Source organism: Leguminivora glycinivorella, chromosome 10 (genome assembly GCF_023078275.1).
Source record: "Leguminivora glycinivorella isolate SPB_JAAS2020 chromosome 10, LegGlyc_1.1, whole genome shotgun sequence".
Taxonomy (NCBI): Eukaryota; Metazoa; Arthropoda; class Insecta; order Lepidoptera; family Tortricidae; genus Leguminivora; species Leguminivora glycinivorella.
Window position 1 is genome coordinate 1343104 of NC_062980.1, and position 25522 is coordinate 1368625.

Sequence of the window (25522 nt, forward strand, 5' to 3'; positions counted from 1 at the left end):
CACTCCTTTTTTTCTCTCATTGGTTTTTTATGTTTTGATATATTTGTTTTGGTATACCTGTATTTTATAGGCTAAGGGCACAGATCTATTAAGTATCATTTCTGTTATGCTTTATGCTTAACATCCTACTTCTATGGCTAAGGTAACAGAAAGAAAAAAACATTTAATAAATCTGTCTGACCAATCTGACATTGTAATATGTCAAAAGTAAAAGTATGTAAAGTTTAAAATAATAATTATATCATAAGTTCTAAATTCGGGACAAGTGATTCTAAAAACAAGTGTCTAAATTATAAATTAATAACTAAGCCGTCGGTAAACTTGCTTTCATCAAAACATGACCACGTTTAATATTTACGATAGGTTTCTGATGGTAGCCGTAATAATCACCTGTGGGATTCTGGGACTATGTTATGCATTATATCAACATTGGTGATATCAAACATTGTTTTCGTTAAAGGACGTTGTATTCAGAAATCGTTTTATTTTTCTTCTTGAAAGTGAATATTCACTAGAACAGAAAATCGTAAAGAAGAAACAGTTATAATTTGTTTTTGTAAATCAGAAACCTTGTAAGCGTAGGTTATTGATGGAGCTGTCGCTGCAACTTGGAGTCGGCGACAGGATACTAATTTGGTGTTTTATGGGTGCCGTTGCGCTGATAGGATTCGGATACTTCATATACCATTATTGGTGACCCTTGTGATATTCGATATAAACCTATTTCGATTTTTTTAGAAAGGGCAACACTGTACGTCAAATGTCAAAAAATTATGAAAGAAAATTTATCGAGACGATTTTTCGACGACATTGTTTTCAAAAATCAAGAAAGTCGTAGAAGAGTTACACGATAATTTACGTAATTGAATGTGTAGTTAAAATAAGTATGTGATTGTATCGGCCTGCTATCCCGATAACGAGACAATGGATAGCGGGGACAGGATCTTGGTGGCCGCAGGGCTGACCGCCGCTGTGGTGGTGGGTGCGTTCGTGCTATGGGGCCCGGGGGGTGCTCCGAAGATGCGGAAGCGGCGCGGGCAGATCGCGGGGCTCCAGAACCTGGGCCGGACGTGCTTCCTGAACACGCTGCTGCAGGCGCTGGCGGCCTGTCCGCTCTTCATCGACTGGCTGAAGAAGTACGCGAAGGCCGACAGCCACAACAGCATGATTACCACGCTCTACACAGTCATTGAAGGTTTGTATTTGTGTTGTTAATTGCTAACATGCAACAGTTGTTACCACTTTCTTTATCTCAAGGTGATATTTGAACCTGCTTGAATAATTTATAAGGTTAGCAGATTTAAGATCAGATCATTTATTCATAAATGTAAAATATTTACAGGTCAATTCTAGGCAAGAACATACATGCAATTCATAATTCATTAATTTACATAATTATTAATTCTATCATTAAAAAAAATTATTTAGATAAACTTACCATTACCATTAGCCTTCTTAGTAATTAAATATTAAGAGATTTCTTCTGTATTGTTTTGTTCAATCAGTCATAAGTAAAAAAATTAAATTACGCTGTAAAGGTGCCCAATACACAATTTATCAATAACAATGACATCTCCACATAATGATGTACACAGTTGTAAACGGCACTCACGAGGCAGCCCGCGGCACACCAGTCTGCCCGCTGGGTGTACTCCAAGCCCTCCGGGCTGCCGGCTGGGTGGTGCCGGCCGACCAGCAGGACGCACATGAGTTGCTGCACGTGCTGCTCTCTTGCATTGAGGAGGAGACTATAGCCATGTCCAAGAAGGTAAGGGATTTTCTGGGTATGTTGTTGAATATTTCAAGGGGGAGCCAAAACACAATAGAATATTTTTCATTGAAAAGAATGTTGCAAATTAAAAACAAGTTTGTTAAAGTTTGACCATTAACCCTCACCTTTTTGACCTCACCCTCATATTTTTACCCAATTTTAAATAATATTTTAAATAATTCTTTTATTCTCCATTGCGAAAGTACGGAAAAAGTATTCTTTTTATTTGTGGTTTTTTATTTAGTATGATACCATAAATTGACTTCTGAGAAACTATTTCTTTTGAACAGTAATGGTATAAGTTTGCATCAATAATTGCATAAAATTTAAAATTTTATTTTACATACAAATACTATAGAAAGAGTTTTTTTATGTATTATTTATTTATTATTTGTAAAGCAGGTAGGCAGTTGTAGTAACTGATAAAGCCTGTATCCAGTTGTGGCAGAGGTTTCAGGTGTTATGTGGAATTAATTAGCACTGTGTTTCCCTCGGTTTGATTTTTTTGATTCCATACAAAGTTTTGATCTTGGATTTGAATGGGATGAATGGGCATAAAAGAAAGTTATTGCTTTGATTATAACTAAGGGGTAAAATACACAGAAGGGTCGCAAGTTGTACGGCGCGGCGCGAGCGTCCGTTCCGCATCTTATGACGCGTCCCTTCTGTGTATTTCACCTCTAATGGGCTTGCTGTTGATATTTCCACAGCCCGGTTGCCTCTCGGACGCGCTCGGGCTCGGCGGCGGGCGCGCGTGGTCGGCGCTGGCGTCGCCCGCGTCGCCACCCGCCGCGGGGCTGGGCGGCGCGCGCGCCGACTCCACGCCGCCCACGCCCAGCACCCTGGCTATGCGGCCGCAGTCTGCAGCTGCTGGGGACGAGCCTGGCCTAGTGGACCCGGAGCCAGGTGAGATTACATTAGTAAATGAGTTTGCTTTTTAGTTTTAGTAATGTCAAACAGCTGCCACGTGCCCCGGAGCCAGGTACTGTGAAAGTTTCCCTTGCTATCTCCTGCGCGAGCGCCATTCATGCGATCCCAGTCTTCAATAGCTGACTAGCTTGTTTTCAGCTTTAGGTTTAGGAATGTCAAAGACTTGCCAATTGCTTGAATGGTGTTTACAGTAGTTTAGGATTTAGGTATGTAAGTTTTAACTAAGACCACTGAAATGCACTCTGTCCATGAGGCCGCAGTCTGCGCCAGTGACGAATTCCAGTCTAGTGGACCCAGAGCAAGGTAGGTACTGTAGCCCCCACTGCCCACGCCTTGCACTCTGGCTATGTGGCCGCAGTCTGCTGCCTGGGACGAGCCTGGCCTAGTGGACCCGGAGCTCAGGTATTTTTACAGCATTTACAGCTTGCCTTGCTGTTTTCTGCGCGATCGTCATCCATGCGATCCCAGTCTTCAGAGTTTGCTTTTCAGTTTTAGGGTCTGTCGCATCAAACCGTTAATTTAGCGCTCGCTCACTTTTATGTATGAAATTTCCATAGACTTTGCTGCGTGACGTTGATGTGTCTGTGGTTGAAGCGACTGGCCTTTAGTTTTAGAAATGTTAAAGACTTGCCAAACACAATAATCGCATGAATGGCGTTTCACAATAAGGGTCGACAATCCAAGTCAAAGGGATACAAAAAAAGCGTGACATAGCTGGAACAGGTTCAAAATATCGAAATTTGGCATCAACGTAATATGTGGACAGCCCCATAGTTTAAGATGGTAGGTCAGGTAGGTGTAAGGTTTTTCATCAGTGTAGTAACCCATTTACAATTTATTTTAGGTCTTCCTATCTTTTCCCGAAAAGTTGTATAATGTGTTGGTTACACAGACCAACCCCTATAGACATCTATTACAAGACGACTCGCGGTCGCCAGCCTTCCTAGTATTTGCACTGATATAAGCGCGGGCGCTCGCCGTGCCCGATCAGTATCGACCAAGTAACAGACCCGAAAGCAGCGCGTGTTTTTCGCACAAAAAAATTGGAAAAGGGTATTTTGATGCCTTAAAGATGTCCACCTGTAGTGTGAAATGGTGTGGAAAGGTAACAAGAAGCTCAAATTTAAAAACAGACGGCATTACATTCCACAAATAAGTCATATTTATAATTTATTCAGAGCCGGCATAGGTCAACTTACATTGGCCACTTACGCGTCAGTAGAGGGAGCCTCAATGCTTCCTTCACAGTCATACTTCTGTCCCTTTTCATCTGGCGCGACTGCCCGCCGTCCTTGAAACGGCCAATCACAGCGCGCTTAACACATTCCCCGCCCGCTTCTCGCACCCCAAACACTGGTGACTCGTATCGCGAACCAAATATACAAGACTGCCACTCTATAGGAGGTTCTCTGTGGTTGGTTATTTCCAGAGGAGGCGCCACCTCCCCGGCGGCTCGCTAAAGGCGTGTCGCGCTCGTTCTGCCACCTCAGCTCCGTGGGGCGGCGCTGGGTGCCCGCCGCGCCCGCCCGCCCCGCGCCCGCGCCGCCCTTCAGGGGAACCCTCGCCTCCCGGCTGCAGTGCACCGTGTGCGGCAGCAAGGTGAGCCTCGATTCTTCCTTCGATTGAAAAAGATCCTCGGAAATGGATCGAAACATGTCGAGCGTTATATCGACGAATACGTGCGTGACCGCTTAAAATATTTTTAAATATGTCTGAGTATCATGGGACTTTTATAGTGAAAATCATACAAAATATTCGCTCTCAGGTTCTGATCTATTTCAAAATATTAAAAAGCTGTGCAAAATTCATTTTGACAAAGACGACACGACGAGATTCCAAATTAAAGAACAAAAGTTTTTTCTGGAGCTCAGGAAAATAGCTTGGTCAGAAATTATTTAGAATTCCTGGTATTTTGCAGAGCCCGATCCGGTACGACAAATTCGACAGCATCTCGCTGTCCATGGCGAATGCAGCCGTTGGCAACACGGGGACCTACAGTCTTGCTGGTATGTTGTAGATAATAGGCTACTTGCCTCCTAGTCAAATCAGCTTCTTTTTAAGAACTGTCAAAACGAATTTCAACGTCTTGCTAATATGGAATTTATATGAAATCAAATTGAGTGACGTCACGGTCAACTCAGTTACTTTATATATTTCTACCTGACTTATTAAATAGAAATTGGATTTAAAAATAAACTTCTATCCATGTTTTTCTTATATTTATCTGATGCTTTATTTCGTGCATGGTATAAAATATTTTATTTTAAGTACAGTCAAGTTCTGATTTTTAACAATTAGCTACAAAATAATTTTTGCTTAGTCTCCTAGGCCCTGCAGTGGCTTCAATATCATTAAAACATAAAAAGTTTCGGAATTTGTGTAATCACAGTATGAACTTTATTGTCGCTATTGATTTGATATAAAGTTAGTAGGTACAGTTCGTAGCCCACATATTTACTAAAACTTGATATGTTATACGGGTAGTAAACTACGTCCAATTTTAGAAGTAACATGATGCAGATTGAATAGCCGTACATGATTCGCGGTAGGCTCTCGATAATGTGCTAACCTCTTGGCGCCCAATGTACTTTCTGAAGTACATTTGGTTTCAATGGAATTTTAACTTTCATGTAAACAAATAAAATATAATTTCTTTTGTTTTAAAAATTTTTCGAACAAATGAAATTGAATTCAATCTCAAGTACAATAAGAATCAAAATTTCCTAGCAAATTTTGTATGGTGGGCGCTACGAGGCTATGGGCTCCCTCAGAATAGGGATGATTACTACATAAAAAATATATCATTTTGTTTAGTCCGTTAGTTAGATCGTCCAAAGATACTGAACACATATTTTTCGCTTTTTCTAATTAAAGAAAAAATACAAAGATACAGAACACCAAAGTTCCGGAGTGGGGGCTTGTGACGTCACTTTAAGTAAAAATTGTACCTAGGCGTGACGTCACGCGAAACTTCAACGCACTTCTACGGTCGTCATTTTTCGTTTACGAGAGAAAAGAAAAAATGTGTCCAAAATTTTTTGATAATCTAACTGACGGACTAAATAGTTTTTTTAGTCGTGTCGTCTATTTTGTGTAATATCCCCTTGTTATTTTTTTAGGGCTTCTGCGCGCTTTCACAGCGCCGGAGATGGTGAAAGGAGTCCGTTGCAACAAGTGCTCGCCAGATACACCGCTCAATACGCAGCACATTCGCACTGTTAATTTCGGAAAGGTAAAACTATTGATTTGAAATCTATTGATTTCTACAAATTTTTTTTTTAGCCCCCGACACAAAAACGACGGGGTGTTATAAGTTTGACGTGTCTGTGTGTGTGTGTGTCTGTCTGTGGCATCGTAGCATCGGATGAACCGATCTGGATTTAGTTTTAGTTACTCGGGAGTATTCTTAGCAATGTTTCATGAAAATCGGTCCACTATGTCGCGGTCGGGGGTTGTTTTAAAATTTTAATTTTGTGGTTAGGTTATTTACGTATGGTATGTTTCAAACGGGTAAGCAGCGATCACGGAGTCCTATATGTATCTTCTTATATCTGTTTGATTTAATGTCAATTTCTATGTATAGACGAGTGGCTATTGTCCCGGATTTGTAAGTTCACATTTTTGACACATTAATTATGTTTATTATAACTAAGTAAGAAGTAGATATTCTGTACTAAGTTGCTTGAGTAACAAGCAGGTAGGCAAGTTAAAATGTATGAGTATAGATATCAGTGAATAGATATTAGAACTACTTTTAGTCTTATACCAAATTACACACACATTCGTTTTGAAGTATGTTGCGATGTGGCTAAGACGTATCGTTTGCCAAATCTAACGATTAATTTCGAATTGGTCGAATCGATTAGGCCCTATGCACAAGGAGGCGCTTAAACAAATATACGATTTCTATTAACTTACTGAAATGTCATTTGAATCGAAATGACAGACTGCCACAGCACTAGTTTAAAATTAAAAATGAACGATAAATGACACTGTCATGTGTCAAAAAGAGGTTCTTACAAATTTGGGACAATAATCGATTTTGTTCTTATTGGCTACGTGCACAACAATTACGCCCACTACCATGTGAACTTGAAGTGGAAAATGTCAAAAAATGACATGTAAACAAACATATATAACGATTTTTCGTTAATTTTAAATAAATCGAATAACAAGAGCTAGTTTTTCAAGTGTAATTTATGTAGATAGATTATAAAGACATGGATATAATAATAAAAATCAGTTTCCAAAGCATTACTCACGGTATAAACTTCCCACCCCAGACCACAGAAAGAGGCAATAAATTGGTGCTGGCAGGGCATATAAGGACTCTTCAAGAACATAGGAGTAATGGTAGAAGTTCTACGAGCGAGTGATATGGTATTCGCTAAACCTGCGTCCCGTTAATGCCATATAAAACAAATCTAAACGTAAGTACCTAGTCATGTCCGCGGCCGCAGAAATATCCGACACGGGCCTATTCCCAGGCTAGGCCTGAATCTTTAAGCATAATCTTTTACGGTAGGAAAAATACTAAGAGCGTATTGAACAATATTAGGTAAACAAAGCTTAAATATAATTTATTATAATGTTTTGTTTTGACATGTCACTTACGTTTTCTTTTCACGGTAGCTATCCATTTAGTTCTTTGATCCAATTTCCAGGGTGCTCTAAGAAACGCATAGAACGTGCAACGACTATTTATGCCATTATTTTTACAATTAACAACGAAACAACATTGGTGCCCCATATCAAACATTACACATTGTATTATATTTTATGAGTTTTGATAGATGACAACCACAATCAGTGTCGATTTTGACCACCGCAAGCACTGCGATCGCTTTGCTTACCCCCTCCATGCACTTCGCACGAAGCCAATAACGTGGGACAGCTCTGAGTAAACTTTCAAAAGAGGTGTTTTTTTTTTTACTTAAGTCGGACCACACTGTGTTCTTGCCAAGTTTCATTATTTACATTCTTAGTGCAAAGTGTGTGCAAATTAGGTATGATCTAGCTACCTTTTGAAAGGTCGTATGCTGTTTCAGTTGCCAGCCTGCCTCTGCCTGCACATCGGCCGCGTGGAGTGGGCGGGCGGAGCCCTGAGCAAGAGGACGGAGCTGGTGGCCTTCCCCGAGACCGTCGCCATGGCGCCCTACACGCAGGCCCCTCCGCCCGCGGTCAGTCACACCGAGCCTTACGTGTCTCAGGGACCATCCCCACTCAGGCGACGCATGTCGCCAGCCTGTTCATACAAGACACTGTCCTGTCACGGTCGCTAAAATATTAGAGTACTCCTCAATATAAGATCTTATGAAAATGAATAATGCGAATGTACTCGTATCCATATGTTTAATTATATACATATAGATTTTTCCTTTTTTAACGCATTCTTTAATGGTATGGTAACTCATTGGACCGGCAATCCAATGATGTGGGTTCGAGTCCCATGTTGGCCAGAGTCGAGCTGTTGATTTTGTCATTGCGATTGGTGTCTGTATTTATTCAACTGCTTCTTTTTCTCAACTTATTGACCAGATACAAACAGTTTAGTTATTTTGGGAGTTCATACCAATATGTGTAACCGATATTGCGTCGTGACTTGTGACGCAACTCGCTTTGTATGCGATGGATCCGTCTATTAATAGAAAAAAAAAATCTTAGGCTAAATGGAACTAATATACACTAATTTGCTCTTAAAGGCCGGCGACGCACCTAAAACACTTCTGGTGTTTCGGGTGTCCATGGACGGCAGTGATCGCTTACCATCAGGCGACTTGTCTGCTCGTTTGTCTCCTATCTCATAAAAAAACCAAGCAATCTTCCTTACTTCAGCAATTCCCGAAGAGTTTGTACATTTGGATCACGTCTCCGATTTTGATAAAAATTGGTAGGCTGATAGAGTCCATGATGCTGAGCAAGATCCACTAGGTTTCCCAAAATGTCCTATGTAGTTTGTATGAAACTTTCCTTTTTTGTTACCGAAAATGTATAGAAATCTGGTAACAAAAAAGGAAGGTTTCATACAAACAACCTTTGGGAATCCAACCAAATTTTGGGAAACCTTCACCTTCACCTTTTGGGATCTTTCTCAGCATCACGGACTCTATCAGCCTACCAATTTTTATCAAAATCGGAGACGTGATTTAAATGTACAAACTATTCGGGAATTGCTCACTTACATAAATTAAATATAAGATCTTATATTTAATTTATGGTGCTGACTCGTAATGTATGAAAATAAATATCTGCCATTTCAGACGGACCTAGTCTCCCTGATGAGCGGCGGTCGCCTCCGCGCAGCAGACCCTGAACAGAGCGAGAGCTCATCGCGCGCGCTGTACAGGCTAGCGGCTGTAGTCGTGCATGTAGGAGGCCCCAGGTCCGGACACTTCGCTACGTACCGCCGGGGGAACGGGTTCGAAGCCCGCAGGTATAAAATCATTTAAATTGGTTGGTTAGCACTTGATTTGAGAGATGTTGTGAACAATAACGTATAGTATACATACTCTAATGTTTCAAACTTACTTAAAGGACAGAGATATATATATATGCTCAGTCTATTTATATTCTCTTATATGTGTATGTTTATTCAATTTGTGTGTCGGAAATTATAATAATTATGATTTTTTATTTCGAAGCACCTACTCTTTTTGATTATGTTTTTTTATTTCCGCTACCCAAAGGTTGTCTGGTAGAAATCGCTCTTTAGCGATAAGACCGCCTGTTGTCTGCCTTTATTTATAATAATTTGTTTTGTCTCCACTGTATATTTTTTCTGTATCTTTTGCTGAGGTGTGCCAATAAAGAGTATTCTATCTATATATCTATGATCATAGTTCAGTATTCTGCGAATCTGTCTAACATTGCTCATTTAAACGCGAACGTTTACAGGTTTCAGAGATTTCTGATGGTTTATCGATAAATACATGAAATTGTTTATCCTAGTTAGTTCTCTTGTTGTAATATTAATGAAATTTTCATAATATAATTATGTATTTGTTGTAATTATCTATGAAAATGATTAACAGATATATAATTTGTTTCGTTCTGCAGGGTCTCCGTGTGCTAAATTATGTTTTTAAATTGAATTTCGTATAATATCCTTTTTTTAAAAGGGGCGTGTTCTGTAACAGTTGGTTTATATGCCAAAGTATAAATAATAAAATAAACACTGGCCAATGAACATATTTCCAGATGGTGGTACACCTCCGATACTCTAGTCCACGAGGTGTCTCTCTCGGAAGTCCTCCGCTGCGCAGCCTACATGCTATTCTACGAGCGCGCACCCACGCACGCCACTCACGCACACACGCACGGAGCGCACACGCACGCGCCCGGCACGCCCGCGCACGCGCACGCGCAGCCGGCGTCGCTTGACGCGAATACGCATCACATTTGATTCGACGCCAGCTCCTTGTTCGCGCTGCCTAGGTATTTATCTGATCGGTTGAGATGTAGGCCGCTTGGGCCGTATTAAACCAGTGGTTTATTTTCGGATTTTATAAGGAAGGAGAAGTAATTATTAGGTTTTACACCATTGAAGTTGCTTAAAACTCTGGTCCGAACGCGAGCTAGTAAGCTATAAGCTATCGGCTATAAAAACGAACAAAAGATAATCACTCCCGCGTAAATAAAAGAGACACGGCGATGTTTATAGTTACTCGCCCAGCAGTGAGCTATCAATATCGCCGTGTCTCTTTTATTTGCACGGGAGTGCTTATCTTTTGTTCGTTTTTATAGCCGATAGCTCATAGCTTACTAGCTCGCGGTGGGACCAGTGCCTAAGTTATATGAATCTTTACTTCTGCAAGATTTTACGCTATTTATAAAAAAAAAAAAACAACCTTATTACCAATAAACTTTGAATTTGAACGCCAGCATAAAAGCTAAATAGCTACATTAGCTACTAAGCATAACAAAAATGCTCGATTTTAAAATTTATCAATAATTTGTAAAAAATATTGGAAACTGACTTATGTAAATTCGTAATTTCAAAACAATTCTTCATTATAATCTAACTTTTAACTATAAAAATCTTGCACCTTTTATCCTGGTTCAAAATGAACCACCAGTTTTATACGACACTATTTCTAAAATAATGAAAAAAAAAATTAGATCAAGATCTAAACAATTTATGTTTGACTGACTCTGAACATGCGAAATCAAATAATCTATATTTAATACTTGACTCTATGACAATGACAATGCGGTACCTTTTAGCTGAAAACGTCACAGTTTGTTGTTTTGTTTTGTACAGTGTAATTTTGACCTGTGTCGTTATTTGGGTCTTACGACCCGTTGTGTTGTAAATTTTAAATTATGTTGCTTGATTGAATGTTTGCTTGTAGGCTGAACAAACGTGGCTTTCCTTTAAAAAGGATCCATGTGCTTCTTATGCTATGAGGACTCTTTTTTGATGGAAAGTCACAGCTTTTAGAGCTCAAACTACTTGATGAATGAAATTATTTATTCTTGTATAGTTCCTGCTTTTAATATTAGCATTTATAGTTTTTGTCTTGTCTTTGACTGTAAATGTCCATTTTGATATAGATAACGAATCAGTATTAACTGATGTAAGATATCTGATTCGTCCTTAAATAAATCTATATTTTACTAGAGAAAAGTGAATAATACAGACTGGTAACACTCACACAAAGAAGCTAAAATAAATTTACTGTAATAAATGTATGAAGTGTGTAAACAACATTTTAACGGAAAATATCGTGGTTCTCAATCAATGCACCACATTCGAACCTTAAATAATAACGAAACATTCTCTCGTCTTTTTACGTGTACAAATCTGTCAGCGGTCAGCGCGTCCTTTATGGCACGTGAGAATGTGGTGCCTTTTTCTAGAGAACTTCACATCTGTCGTATGTCTTATGGTCTTTGCATTTACGATGTATTTCATTCTCTAGTTTTCTACTGACTGTATTTTGTACTGCATTTACTCACGGAACATATCTCGCAGGAGCTTTTGACATGTTTTAACCTAAATCCTATGAGACATTTAAGAGTGAGACACTAGTTCTACCAAAAGCTAGTACGCTATGAGCTATAAAAACGAGCAAAAGACAGTCGCTCCCGTGTAAATAAAAAAGAGACGCGATGGTAGCGCGAGCGATGAACTGTAAATTAGGCTTGTGTAGTACATGTGCTAATAGTACAAAAGACACGATTCCCTGCACTGTACTAGACCGAACGACTCCCAAATGATTCTGCTCTCTAGGACATTTAGTACACTCACACACGCGCAATAGTATGCGAGCGAAAGGAGCGAAGAGCCGAGAAGTGACAATGACAGCAAAGCGATCCGTGTGATCCTACCGCAACCGACTGACTCGGACCGAGAGCGCGCAAAAACGGCCGATCAGCTCTCGGCTAGTAGGTACCTACGAGCGAGCGTTACTGTACGCCATATGCACAATCTGTATCTCGCTCTCTCGGTGTACTACTGTACTAAATATCCTAAAAGAACGAACTAGTTCACTTCGGAGATTGTTGAAGGACCAGTGAATACGTAGTTCCTGACGAACTATTGTAATATAAAATAAAATAAAACGGAAAAATAAAATTATGGTAATTGATCGCTGCCAATCCAACTTACGGTTATTATCGTCTCGATAGTTCAGCGGGCCACCCTTACGAAGATTTACTTGGTTCACTCTTTCCTGTGTACACTCGCGAAACGTTATTTATTTAATTAGTTTTATTCGTCGTTACGGATATTTTTTCACATCATTGACATCGAATGTGTTTTTTCGGATTGACGTATTGTCTTATATTTTTAAGAAGGTCGGCAAAAAGGCGGGTGACATGACAAATAAACAATTTACACGGGAGCTACTATCTTTTGTTCGTTTCTATAGCCGATGGCTCATCGCTTAATCGTTTCTGGTGGGAACAGTGCCTAAGAACTGGATTCAGTCGGCTCTTACTTCAACTGACGCTAGGAAAATAAACGCTACCCCTCTGGTTGGTATCTCTTATTATTTGTCGATTATTTAAAAATAATACTTAAATTTTCATAAACTAATGACTGAATTACTAATCTTTAATTCAAAAATGGTTCAAAGTCTTATAATGCTAGAAAACTCCACTTGTATACTTGTAGGTAATATAATGTCTCCTTGTACAGTATTTCACTGTGTCCTTTTTCACCCGTTTAGACTTGAGAGGTTACTGATATCGGTACAGTACGATTAAAATCAGTTAACGATTCGGCTTTTACCCTTCGGCTTCGGCTGGCATCGGGATCACATAAGTGCGAGCGAGATAGATATAAAACTCGAATCGTTAACTGATGTCAATCGTACTGTATAGTTTAAATTATTTTTTTGATATAAATCTTAGTCGTAGGCATAAAAATGAAAATTGTTATGTCTGTTTTGTAAATCAATGTCAATGTGGTTAAACTCCGTTTTCAGAAAATTTGAAAACTATTCGAGTCAGTTCTCAAAAAACGAAGATCATTTTAAGTTTCGCCACACTTCCGCGTTTTGAAAGAGCAGCGTTACGCGTTAGCGTAGCGCAATGATGGCGGTGCGCCGGACGAAGCAGCCGATCCGCTCTGAATGCGCTGGCATTCGCTCCGTTAACGCTACGCTATCAAAACGCCCTATGTGTGGCCGAACCTTTACCCCAAACGGATTAGGCCACATTGACTACGTTTAATTCAAATAATTTTAACTACACTATCCAGGAACTTGAAATAATTAGGTTTAGGAACTACTTGCAGATTTTCGAAGTGCCATGTTTAGCATAAACTTATCACGTTTTAGATGTTACCTTTCATATATTTAACTTATTCATGACTAAGTTATCAATAATGCTGTAATATAGATGGTCAACCAAATGTTGGCACTAAAAAAATGCGCGACATTAAAATTTTCGATAGGAGTTTAACCTTCGTCCCTGCATTTTCAATGAATTTTTAATATAATGAGTCGTTGATGATTCCCCCAACGTTTATTTAGAAACGCATGCGTTTTATAGGCCGGTGTATTGAGCCCTGCATTTTTCAAATATGCCACCTTTTTTGACCCCCGATGCAAAAATGACGGGGTGTTATTAGTTTGACGTGTCTGTGTGTCTGTGGCATCGTAGCTCCCGGACGGATAAACCTATTTAGATTTAGTTTTTTTTTGTTTGAAAGCTGAGTTAGTCGGGAGTGTTCTTAGCCATGTTTTATGAATATCGGTCTACTATATGTCGCGGTCGGGGCTTTTTCAAAATTTTAATTTTGTTGTTATACTTTTATTTGTCTGTGTGTGTCTGTCTGTGGCATCGTAGCTCCCGAACGGATAAACCGATTTAGATTTTTTTTTCTTTGAAAGCTGAATTAGTTGGGAGAGTTCTTAGCCAATCGGTCCACTATGTAGGACTTTTTTTCAAAATTTTAATTTTGTGGTTAGGTTATTCAAATATGCCACCCTTTCTTAGTGTTTAGACATGGTTGACCGTCTATATGAATTTTAATTTGCTTTACTACAGATTGTTTAACCAAAGTATATAATATAGTGGGTATGTTACCATCAATGCATTTTTGTGTCTCACGAATTTAAACTATGGGTATTGTACTTAGCTGTGGCATTTACCTCTTTAACCCCCGACGCAAAAAGAGGGTTAAGTTTAACCGCTATGTGTGTATGTCTGTGGCACCGTAGCTCCTAAACGGGTGAACCGATTTGACTGCCGTTTTTATTTTTAATTGAAAGAGGGTTTTCTAGCGATGGTTCTTTGACATGTTCTACCAAAATCGGTCCAGCCGTTTTGTATTTTTTAAAGGGTTTTGTGTCGGGGGTTTTTTTTTATTTTTGACTCCAGATGTGTATTTTTGGGTGACTATATTCACATAGTTATAGATATATGTCTTAGGAATAGATTCCCTGTCGTGATATTCTTAATTGCATATACCTATGCATCTTTGTATACTTATAGTTATTTTAAATTATGTTTATAAAACCTTTATAAGAAAGATCACTTGTCATTCATGACTTTCCATGCCTATAGTCTCTGCTTCATGTGCAATAGATGGAATGGGAATGAACCTTTGACCCACTAGTGCGAAAAGTGGTACTTTATGTGCCTATGTGGAAACTTCAAATGGCCAAATATACTGAAAAACGTCGTACAATATACGAATTAAGGTGCATTAGGGTAATTCAGAATCACAGAAATGCTCGAAAGTGGAATCTTGATATGATGGAAATAATGGTGATTTTTATACGACTTTCGGAATTACCCTAATGCTCCTTTATTCGTAACTCATGTCATTTAAAGCATTCCCTTCAGTCGTGTTTTAATTTATCGCAACTGTTTTCGAACATGCTCTTTTCAGCACTTATATCGTAAAGTACTAAATGTAAATGTACTTGAAGCGTAATGACCCTTATATAATGGAAAGTCACGTTTTATGTCTCAGACACACTGGGTGCAATATTCTAGAAGTGCATATAAAAATATAGAAGTCTGTTTTTAAAATTCGTGATTATGTTTAAAATGTTTGTGCCTTTGTTTAATTTTAAGCTAATTTATAAAAATGACGAAAGAACTTTGAAAAGCTCAAAAAATTCTTAATCTCTGTTTTAAAAATTCGTCTTGTTAAACCAAAGTAATTGTCCTTTTGTGGGCGCCGGAATAAGACAATGGGTATTCTGAAGAACTTCTGAAGGTGACAGTCAATATTAATGGGATGCGACCAATGTGGCCCAAGCTTTCATATGTGGTGAGGGCGAGACTAAAATCACAAAAGTCATTTATTAATTATTGTTTATTGAAGTTTTCCTGACCCATGACTCTCATGAGTGTTCTATTTATTCATATATCGCTGTCTAAGCATCTACTTAGTCCCTACTAACTTGAGCTACATAGTGGCTATAGTAAATAATATATGCGTGATATGATAACATCGTTTATGTAATATTTATTAGAATATTATTCACATTGGCTGCAGGTCCGTAGCCAAATTCAAACTGTAATTAAGGTACAGCGCGGCAAATCTCGACTGGGGGACAAATTTTTTCCATTATTACACTATGATGTTGAGTTCTACATGAATCCAATGAACACGCCTACCATATATAACCGATGGACACTCTATTGAATAATGCAAACATTGTAAAACATGGAAAAAATGGACCAGTTACATTTGCCCCGCTGTACTCTACAAGTATGTAGACTGTAATATAATGTAGTGCTACATTATTCAAGACGATGCTATTTCTAAGGTAGGGCACTGCCCCTCTGGCTAGGGCCCTCATTGGCTGTCTGTATCCTTGGATATTGACTTTACCTCCCAAGTGCTGGAGTACCTAATTGTTGATTCCGGCGCTGTTAGTGTAAGATAGGAAGAGGCTTCCAGAGCAACTGGTGTGGCAACTAGAGGCGCGCCAGGCGGGCCCGGTGTAGACTTGGTTATAAAATTACATTTATCATTATAAGTACTACTTGTTTTATTTATAACACTTTCCTTTAGGTAGCCATCAATGAAAGTACACTAGACTTATATTGATTTTTGTCGAGCTCCCGCGCGAAGATCGCGCGCTGTCTACGAATCTTTGACATCCACCCGCCTTCAGTTTAGAAAGTGGATACATGTCGTTGATTGTACAGGAGTAATAAACTAAGGAGGGCAACTGAAGGCACCAGGCAGAGGAAAAAGATATAATGTGCACAAAAATATAAAAAGGATATGCAACTTTAAGTAGACATTTCATTTAAACTTTTTTAATGGTGTAATTTATTTATCAGTTTATATATTGCGTAATGATGAGTGACAAAGATTAGCCAAAGTTGAATAGACGTTTAGCACCATGGTGCAACAACAGGGCAAGTGGTAATGAGTCATGTGTGTTTACAATTGTATAACCTAAATAATTTTTAGTAGGGCAGACCACAGACAGCAGCCAAGAAAAATACACCTACAGTGAAGGAGTTATGGTTTAAAACCAATGTTGTAGTAATGATGTTGAATCTTTGGTACTTTTCTTATTAATTTATTATGAGGAAATGGATTTAATGGAACTAAAATAATGGTGAAATCAATTCTTTTCCTTTGAATATCAACACAATGTTAGTTTGATGGCAAGAATATTTGCAGAGATAATTTTTGGTTGACAATTCAGTAGGGTGGTGTCATATAGAAATGAAATATAACATTATAGATTTACAATTTATTACTTATGTTCTTATACACATAGGTAAGGTAAAGGGCCATTGCCGGTGCGCGATTGCACAATCTGTAGTGTGCAACACTGTCAGGGGTGCACAACTTATCAAATAATAAACATATCACAAGACTTGCAAAACTGGGGAGCACAACTAGTTGGTATCACTTGTCATTGCATTACTTTATTTTCAATGAAGTGGCAAAAATGGGAAGATAACTTCTTTATTTTCCTTGATTACAATAACAAGAGACAACAACAATGTATGAGGTACAATATGTAATTTTTTCAGAAAATTGCACCTTACAAAGTACAAGGTGCTATCTGCAACAAAATCGTAGATTTTGCCTTGTATGTTGTTGTTGTCAACTTGTGTAACTCATTATAATAAATGACTATAATTTTACACCCAATTATATGAACATTATTGCAAAAATATATAAAAAATTAATTCAATTTTTTTAGGTTATATGTCAACCATACAATGTTTACATTCTTAGTCAAATGTATGAACACAATCTAAGCATTTTCTTCTCACAATACTCCATTGGATTGATGCTATACATAAATGACAAGTGAACCCCATAGTTAGTTGCATTAACATTACAGGTCCTAGGACATGCTGTCAATGAGCGAGGCACGCATTGTGGAGGTGATGGCTGTGGGCTTGGCGTCATTCAGTTTGAACACACTCTCGATCACCGAGATCTCTGTCGACGTCGTGTCCATGCCGCAGAACGCACACCAATCGTTCACCACCATCCCCGCCGCCACCACATCACTACCCCTGTTCACTGTGCCCGCAACTAAAGGGACTTGTAGCAGAGACGAGAGCTCGTCCTGATCTTGTATCGTAGTTTTAGGATGAACTAATCCTCCGCGATTACTGAGCGCAGCGTAAGAACCGACCAAAACGTTCCCAGCCACAGACTGCCGAAATACTTCTACGTTTAGTGTGTCTGCGAGAATTTCTTCTGTGTCGCGGTCCAGGTCGGGGTGCACGAGCGCTACATAGTCGTTGCAGGCGATAACGTTCCCGAGCGCGCTGAGACGCTCTTCCACACGCTGCACCTTGACTGCGTCCGGTAGACTGTTGCGTATATGTTGCAATTCTGTGTCGGTCGTTGCCGCTGGCACGAGAAGTCCGTTCTTGTTAGCTACGGTCATGCGCCCGATAATACGGCACCCCGCGATACTGACGTGAACCACGGGAACTGTTTCTGCGAGCTCGGCTTCGAACACGCTGTAGAAATTTTCTGAGCCTCCGATAGCTACGAGGCAATAGGAATTTGTCAGTTTACTAAACACCCCCACTTCATTGTTATTCTCGAATTGTACACGGACCGCCATGATTGCTGTACAGATGCGCGATTTACTTTAAATTTCAGTTTATTTCACAATGATTTTATATCTTCACGTGGGGAGGCAAATGAGAAAAACACTCATTCAAGCGCACACGTCACTTTGACAGTAGAATCCACAGATTATTTATGAATATAACTGGGTATGTTCGAAAACAAACTCGACAAGAATTCGCTAATAAACTTTTGGTCTCGGAAGCAAATGTGATCAATGCAGAGCAAATGTCAAATGGACTTCTTTTGGAACATTTTGGAAAGAAAGACAAGAAAGTTGACTGAACGGTTGTAATGGTGTTTCGCTCGACTCGACTTCAATGTTTACATTGTTTTTCTACGATATTTTGATTCTATTGTGAGGATTCCTGATAAATTGTGGAGTACTTTGCTCAGTTTTTAATGTGATAGTTCCAAGTACCATTTCTGAGTTTTCCGACTATGTCTTGTATAATTAAGGGCTGCAGATCACATACTGGAAGGAAAGAAAATACGGAAGAAGTGCAAGAACTTATAACGTTTCATCGGTAATTTGACTTAAAATGTTGATAATATTTATCTTTAGGACCTGATCGAAATGTAAATGTCTACATTGGTAGTTTATTTATACCACTAAAACGATTTATTATGTTGTAAAGTCTCTTTATTATGTAAATTAGTTCATGTAAATAAATCCGTATTAATTTCTGTACTAACACCTGTTAGGTATTTATGAAGTTTTCTTAGACTGAGAAAGGTTATTTTTTGTCACTATTTCATCAACGTCAGAATAATAATCTATTTATATTCATACCTTAAAAACTACATTTATGATTATTGTTCTTGGTAATGATTCTCCTGGTAGGTATATATGCCATTCAACCATAAATACTTTTTAGATTTCCAGATGATGAAAAATTAAGAGGCATATGGATTCAGCAAGTTAATAGACCTAATTGGTCTTGGAAAAGCCATAGCAGAATATGTTCAAGACACTTTTCATTGGACTCCTTTCTGCCAAGTAAATATATTAAGTGGAGGCGGCTTCGACCTAGAGCTGTACCAACATCACATTTGGCAGACGACTCAGACGATGACTTATACACAGACACTTTGGTAATATTTATTATAAATGAATATTTGTGATTATAATATGTGGCAAACATTTAGGAGATTTCCTAGCAAATAACATTTATATACTTTATTTTATTTTAGGTACATTCTCCTGTTCCTAACGTTCCTGTGCATGTATCTAATGTACTGCCAAGTAAAAGTGATAAAAGGAGGCATCTTAAACCTGGAGCTTCACCAGCATCACCTTTGACAGACGATGGCACATTCACAGACCCTTTGGTAATATTTAAACAAATATTTGCCATTTCAGTCCTTAGCATGTTAAAAAAATTTGGGCATTTTTGCAAAAAAAACTTCGAACACTTGTGTTTCTAAAATAAGTAAATTTAATGTTTTTCTTATTTGTTTGTACACAGCAGTTACAAAGTGGAAATATGCAAAATAATAGAAAATTTTAGGATCATTTTTTTGTCTCTCGTTTTTTATCCTAGATCAAAAGGGCTCGCTCGTGATTCTGAGTAGGAAAAACATAAAATTTACCTACTTTAAAAAATGTGTTTTTGGTGATTCTTCTCGTGAAAATGCCCAATTAGAAGAATTCCTATCAAATAACATTTATATAATTCATTTTATTTTAAGGTACATTCTCCTGTTCCAAATGATCCTGTGGATGTATCAAATGTACTGCCCAGTAAAAGTAATAAGTCAAGGCGGCTGAAACCTAAACCATTATCACATTTGACAGACGAGGGCATATTCGCAGACCCTTTGGTAATATTTAAATAAATATTTGTCACTTCAGTCCTCACTAAAATATGTGGCAAATGTATGAAATTTCCTAGAAAATAACATTTTTATATTTATATTTTTTAAGGTACATTCTCCTGTTTCTAATGATCGCATGGATGTATCAAATGTACTGCCAAGTAAAAGTGTTAAAAGGAGGCGGCTCAAACCCAGAGATTTACCAGCATCACATTTGACAGACGATGGAACATTTACAGACTCTTTGGTAATATTTAAATGAATATTAGTCATTATTGTCCTTAGAATTAAAATATAAGTCACAAGTCATAAGCATTTATTGCAAACATATTAAGTCTTAATTAGGTACATAATATGGACCCTGCAACGGCGCAGCAATCTTAACCTAGGTACTTTTTTTTTATACTATGTCGGTGACAAACAAGCATAAGGCCCGCCTGATGTAAAGCAGTCACCGTAACCTATGGACATCTGCAACTCAAATAGTGTCACATGCGCGTTGCCACCCCATTAGAAACTTGTACATTCCATTTTGCTGTGTTAAGTACACAGCAAAAAGGAGTGTACTTAACTACTACTAGGTATAATAGTTTCATTACTTAACTACTACTAGGTACAATAGCAAGATCAAATTTGTCTATTTAATTGTAATGTGATAAATATCACAACAGTCTATTTAATTGTAATGTGATAAATATCACATTACAATTAAATAGACAAATTGTGGTAGGTAACATTGGGTAGATTTCCTAGCCAATAACATTTATACATCTTTTATTTTAAGGTACATGCTCCTGTTCCTAATGATCCTGTGGATGTATCAAATGTACCGCCAAGTAAAAGTAACAAGAGGAGGCTGAAACCTGGAGCTTTACCAGCATTACATTTGACAGTTGATGGCACATTCTCAGACAATTTGGTAATATTTAAAGAAGTATTTGTCATTTCAATCCTTAACACTAAAAAAATGTGGTAAAAATTTTGGAGATTTTCTAGCACATAAAATATGTGACAAACATTTAGGAGATTTCCTAGCAAATAACGAAATAACGTTTATATTATTTTTCTTTTTTAACCCCCGTCGCAAAAACGACGGGGTGTTATAAGTTTGACGTGTCTGTCTGTCTGTGGCATCGACGGCATCGTAGCTCCCGAACGGATGAACCGATTTAGATTTCGTTTTTTTTTGTTTGAAAGCTAAGTTAGTCGGGAGTGTTCTTAGCCATGTTTCATGAAAATCGGTCCACTATGTCGCGGTCGGGAGTTTTTTTTTAATTTTAATTTTGTGGTTATTTTAAGGTACATGCTCCTGTTCTTAATGTTCCTGTGGAAGTATCAAATGTACTACCGAGTAAAAGTAAGCAGAGGAAGCTGAAACCTGGAGCTTTACCAGCATCACATTTGGCAGACGAGGGCATATTCACAGACACTTTGGTAATATTTAAATTAATATTTGTCAGTCGCTAATATCGTTTTCTCTCAACCCACTGATAGCCAAGAGTGGCACCACAGTATAAGGACGACTTAGTAGGTAATCTCCCGCGATCGGTATTTGGCTCTCTCACGCGCCGCGCGCGACCTTCGCAGCGCCACGCAGCGCGGCGCGTACTGACTGACGCGACCGGCATCATCCGGTTCCGCATGTACTCTCTGCGCCTCGCTCGCGCAGAGCGCTACTCAAGGACAAACCGCGCGGCGCAAAATTTGTTAGAAGTATTATTACTGAGTCGTCCTTATACTATGGTGGCACTGAAACTTGAGTAGTTTCATTTGCCCCCTTTTATGGGATGCAGGCGTGGTCGTATATATATGTATTTATCATTGTCATTAAAATATGTGGCAAACATTTAGGAGATTTCCTAACAAATAACAATTATATAATTCATTTTTTATTTTAAGGTACGTGTTCCTGTTCCTAAGGTTCCTGCGAATGTATCAAATGTACCTGATGCAGAAGACATAGAAGATTCAGACAGTAATATAGATGTCGCCAATATGGACGTATCAAATGTATCAGATGCAGAAGACACAGATGATTCAGAAACTAATATAGATGTCGCCACAAAATTGGTAAAGGTAAAGTAACTAATATAAAATTCTACTTTTACTTTTCGTGACCACCTTGATGACATAGACATTAGAAATGAATAGAAATTGGATTTAGGAATAAAATGGGTAGTAAACTTAATTTAATGTAATGCCTTATTTCATGATAGAGATTTATGTAATTTAAATTTCATATATGTGTTAAACACATATAAACATAATGAAACTATGGACATTCTCTAAGCTGTTATAATGAATTACATATTTGTATTGTTATATTTTTTCATTATTTGTTTTAGAGACATTCTAGACAAAAGAAGTCATCATCTTCGTCTTCAAGCAATGTATCAAATGTATCTGATGTAGAATACATCGAAGATTCAGATAATAATATAGATGCCGCCACAAAATTGGTCAAGGTAAAGTTATATATTACTTTACCGTTCCTGTGTCCACCTTGATGATAGACATTATTAGAAATAAATAGAAAATGGATTTAGGAATCTAATAGGTATTAAACTTAATTTCATGTAATGCCTTATATTAATTTCACTATAGAGATTTAAATGTAATTTAATATCATCTCGCTCGAATCTAGAGCAGAGCTCAACTGGGGATCCGTCTATTGTCCTTTGAGTCGTCGGCAACCTGAACCCTCCTTGAAACTTGTACACTGCTTTTTGCTGTGTACTGTGTACTTAACTCAACAAAAGGGAGTGTATAAGTTTCTAACGGGTTGGCAACGCGCATGTGACACTTCTTGAGTTGCAGGCGTCCATAGGTTACGGTGACCGCTTTCCATCAGGCGAACCGTATGCTTGTTTGCCACCGACGTAGTATTAAAGAAAATTAAATTGTACGTACGTATTAAACCCATATAAACATAATGACACTGTGGACATTGACTAAGCTGTTATAATGAATTACATATTTGTATTGTTATTTTTTTTTTTAATTATTTAATAAGCAGGCACTGCAGGCAGCCTTCCTAGTATTTGCACTGATATAACGAGTTAACCTTAAAGATGTCCATCAAGAAGCTCAAATTTAAAAACAGACGGCATTACATTCCACAAATAAGTCATATGTAGGTCATAGCCTGTATTCCAGTGGTGATCATTGCCACTGACAGTAATCATAGCCGAGTTGTAGATGTGATGTGCTTGTCTAGTCTATTTTTAAACTGATTCAAATTTTGTACTGAGACCACGTCTTCTGGGAGTTTGTTCCAAGATCTCACTACTCGATTGCTCAAAAAGTGTTTATAAGGGTTACTGTGAGATCTATCACTCTCTAGCTTTAAGAGGTGACCTCTCAAACGAGTTTTGTTATTACGCTTGAACATCTCTTGTATTTTTTCATTATTTCTTCTAGGCACCAACCTTCAATGCAAAACCAAGACAAAAGAGGTCATCATCTTCATCTTCGAGCAATGTATCAAATGTATCTGATGCAGAAGACATATTAGAAGATTCAGATAATGATATAGATGCCACAAAATTGGTCAAGGTAAAGTTATATATTACTTTACGTGTCCACCTTAATGACAGATAGACATTATTAGAAATATATAGAAAATAGATTTAGGAATATAATAGGTACCTTAATTTTATGTAATGATTTGTCGTCATTTTGTTATACTCATTTAAATGTAATCTAATTATATGTATTAAACCCATATGAACATAATGAAATTAATGAAAGTGTGGACATATTTTGACTAAACTGTGAATAATGAATAACATATTTGTACTGTTATATTTTTTCATTACTGATTCTAGGCACCAACCGTCAATGCAAAACTACGACACAAGAAGTCAAGCAAGGCATCTTCAAGCAATCAAGTCGGACCGAAAATGTCAAGATTGCAGCGTCAACTAGAAAAAATTAAAAAATTTAAAATAAGTAAAAATAACACGTGTTCTACATGCGATCAGTGCGTCCTACATGAAAAAACCATCTTAATATTGCAAAAAGAAGTGAAAAGACTTCAAAAAGTTTCTCATAGACGCAATGTGAGAATAAATACTTTAGCAAAGCGTCTGTCACGCTACAGTCGCTGGACCATGCTCGATGAGATAGAGGCCCCTGTGGCCGATAACGTAGCCCCTATGGCCAATAATGTGGCCCCTATGGCCAATAATGTGGCCCCTGTGGCCAGTAACATAGTGACCCCTATGGCCAAAAATATAGAGTTGGTTATTGTTTGTTAGCTCAATGACAGTAACTTTACTACTTGGCAAAAAAAGAGTAGAAATGGCTGAAATTAAAGGTTTGCAATTCAATTAACTTAAATAAAAAATATAAGATTTAATGTAATTTTTAAAACCCCTTGAGTTGCAGGCGTCCATAGTTTACGGTGGCCGCTTTCCATCAGGCGGGCCGTATACCTGTTTGCCACTGGTGGTATAAAAAAAACTGCAATGTTTTTCAAGCCTTCGGTAAATGTGTCATATACTTATAAATTTCGAAATTTTTGCCGCCGTGACCGAATGGCCGAACGGTTCAGGCATCCGTCGCGTAAACGGAGGATGCTGGTTCGAATCCAGCTTTGGACACTTGGAGGCCTTGTCATTGTTTCTTTGTATCATCATCATCATTCGCCTGCCCTTATCCCAGTCATTTTAGGGTTGGCTTCTTGTATTCATTTATATCAGTTTAAAAGTAGTGTGATGTGACTACTAAAAATACAAATATTTTGTATGAAAATAATGTAATTTGTTCTAAGAGTATTGTACACAAACTAATATTATTGTACCTAGTAATAGTTAACTACAGCAGTATTTGATTAACTAAGTTATTAAGATTGCCGCGACTGTGCAGGAGGGTCCATGTTATGTACCTACCTAATTACGTCTGTGTAATATATGTATGCAATAAATGTGTTTGTGTTTTTGAAAAAAATCGAGTAATTCTTTGCTTATTTCGACCTGAACTGGTTTTGTTGATCGCAATGAGGAGGCACACTCAAAGGTTATGATTATGACAGATGGCGCCACCTTATTAGTCCGTAGCACAGATACGGAATATCATACGTGAGAGCGAGAAGATGATTTTTTCTCTCACATATAAATGACAGTGACATGCCTATATAGGCCACAGAATTATAATTAAACCAGAATGAGTTGTTAGGCCAAAAAGTGTGTCCACATGAGAGGTTAAAGTTGGGGCTGGTGTCCCTCTCGCACTTATTACCACTATCAAAATCATTTGAATGACGTCATCACTGTCATCATTTGGGGATACCAGTCAATATTCAAAGTTACTACCAAATCTACTAATACCCAATTAAAGGTTTTTAATAATTGCGCAATTTTTTGGTTTTATGGCTTCATAATAATGACTTACCAATTCGTTACAAGGTATTAATACCCTTGCCTCGATATAATACGAAAATAATTTAAGAAGTTTATAAACTTAGTTATCATACA

The 25522-nt window shown here is 38.0% G+C and overlaps 3 protein-coding genes across 5 annotated transcripts; 2 read left to right on the forward strand and 1 right to left on the reverse strand.

The window, feature by feature from the left end:
* Positions 1 to 794: 794 nt before the first annotated feature.
* Positions 795 to 10283, forward strand: LOC125230516 (ubiquitin carboxyl-terminal hydrolase 30 homolog). Its single transcript, XM_048135694.1, has 9 exons — positions 795 to 1195; positions 1596 to 1768; positions 2482 to 2677; positions 4131 to 4300; positions 4620 to 4707; positions 5821 to 5933; positions 7750 to 7881; positions 8962 to 9134; positions 9899 to 10283. The coding sequence occupies exons 1-9, from the start codon at positions 925 to 927 to the stop codon at positions 10101 to 10103; spliced, it is 1521 nt and encodes a 506-aa protein (XP_047991651.1). The 5' UTR covers positions 795 to 924; the 3' UTR covers positions 10104 to 10283.
* A 6580-nt stretch (positions 10284 to 16863) lies between these two features.
* On the reverse strand, positions 16864 to 18336 carry LOC125230260 (eukaryotic translation initiation factor 6). The gene has a single exon (XM_048135368.1). The coding sequence runs from the start codon at positions 18220 to 18222 to the stop codon at positions 17485 to 17487; it is 738 nt and encodes a 245-aa protein (XP_047991325.1). The 5' UTR covers positions 18223 to 18336; the 3' UTR covers positions 16864 to 17484.
* Positions 18337 to 18503: 167 nt separating this feature from the next.
* LOC125230275 lies at positions 18504 to 24972 on the forward strand. Of its 3 annotated transcripts, XM_048135388.1 has the most exons (11): positions 18504 to 18754; positions 19106 to 19322; positions 19422 to 19559; positions 19920 to 20051; positions 20155 to 20292; positions 20830 to 20964; positions 21345 to 21479; positions 21945 to 22121; positions 22391 to 22510; positions 23466 to 23600; positions 23873 to 24972. In XM_048135388.1, exons 1-11 carry the CDS (start codon positions 18669 to 18671, stop codon positions 24302 to 24304), a joined length of 1845 nt encoding a protein of 614 aa, XP_047991345.1. In that variant the 5' UTR covers positions 18504 to 18668; the 3' UTR covers positions 24305 to 24972. The 3 variants fall into 3 exon arrangements, with proteins under 3 accessions (XP_047991345.1, XP_047991347.1, XP_047991346.1); XM_048135390.1 differs by lacking the exon at positions 20830 to 20964; XM_048135389.1 differs by lacking the exon at positions 19920 to 20051.
* The last annotated feature ends 550 nt before the right edge of the window (positions 24973 to 25522 follow it).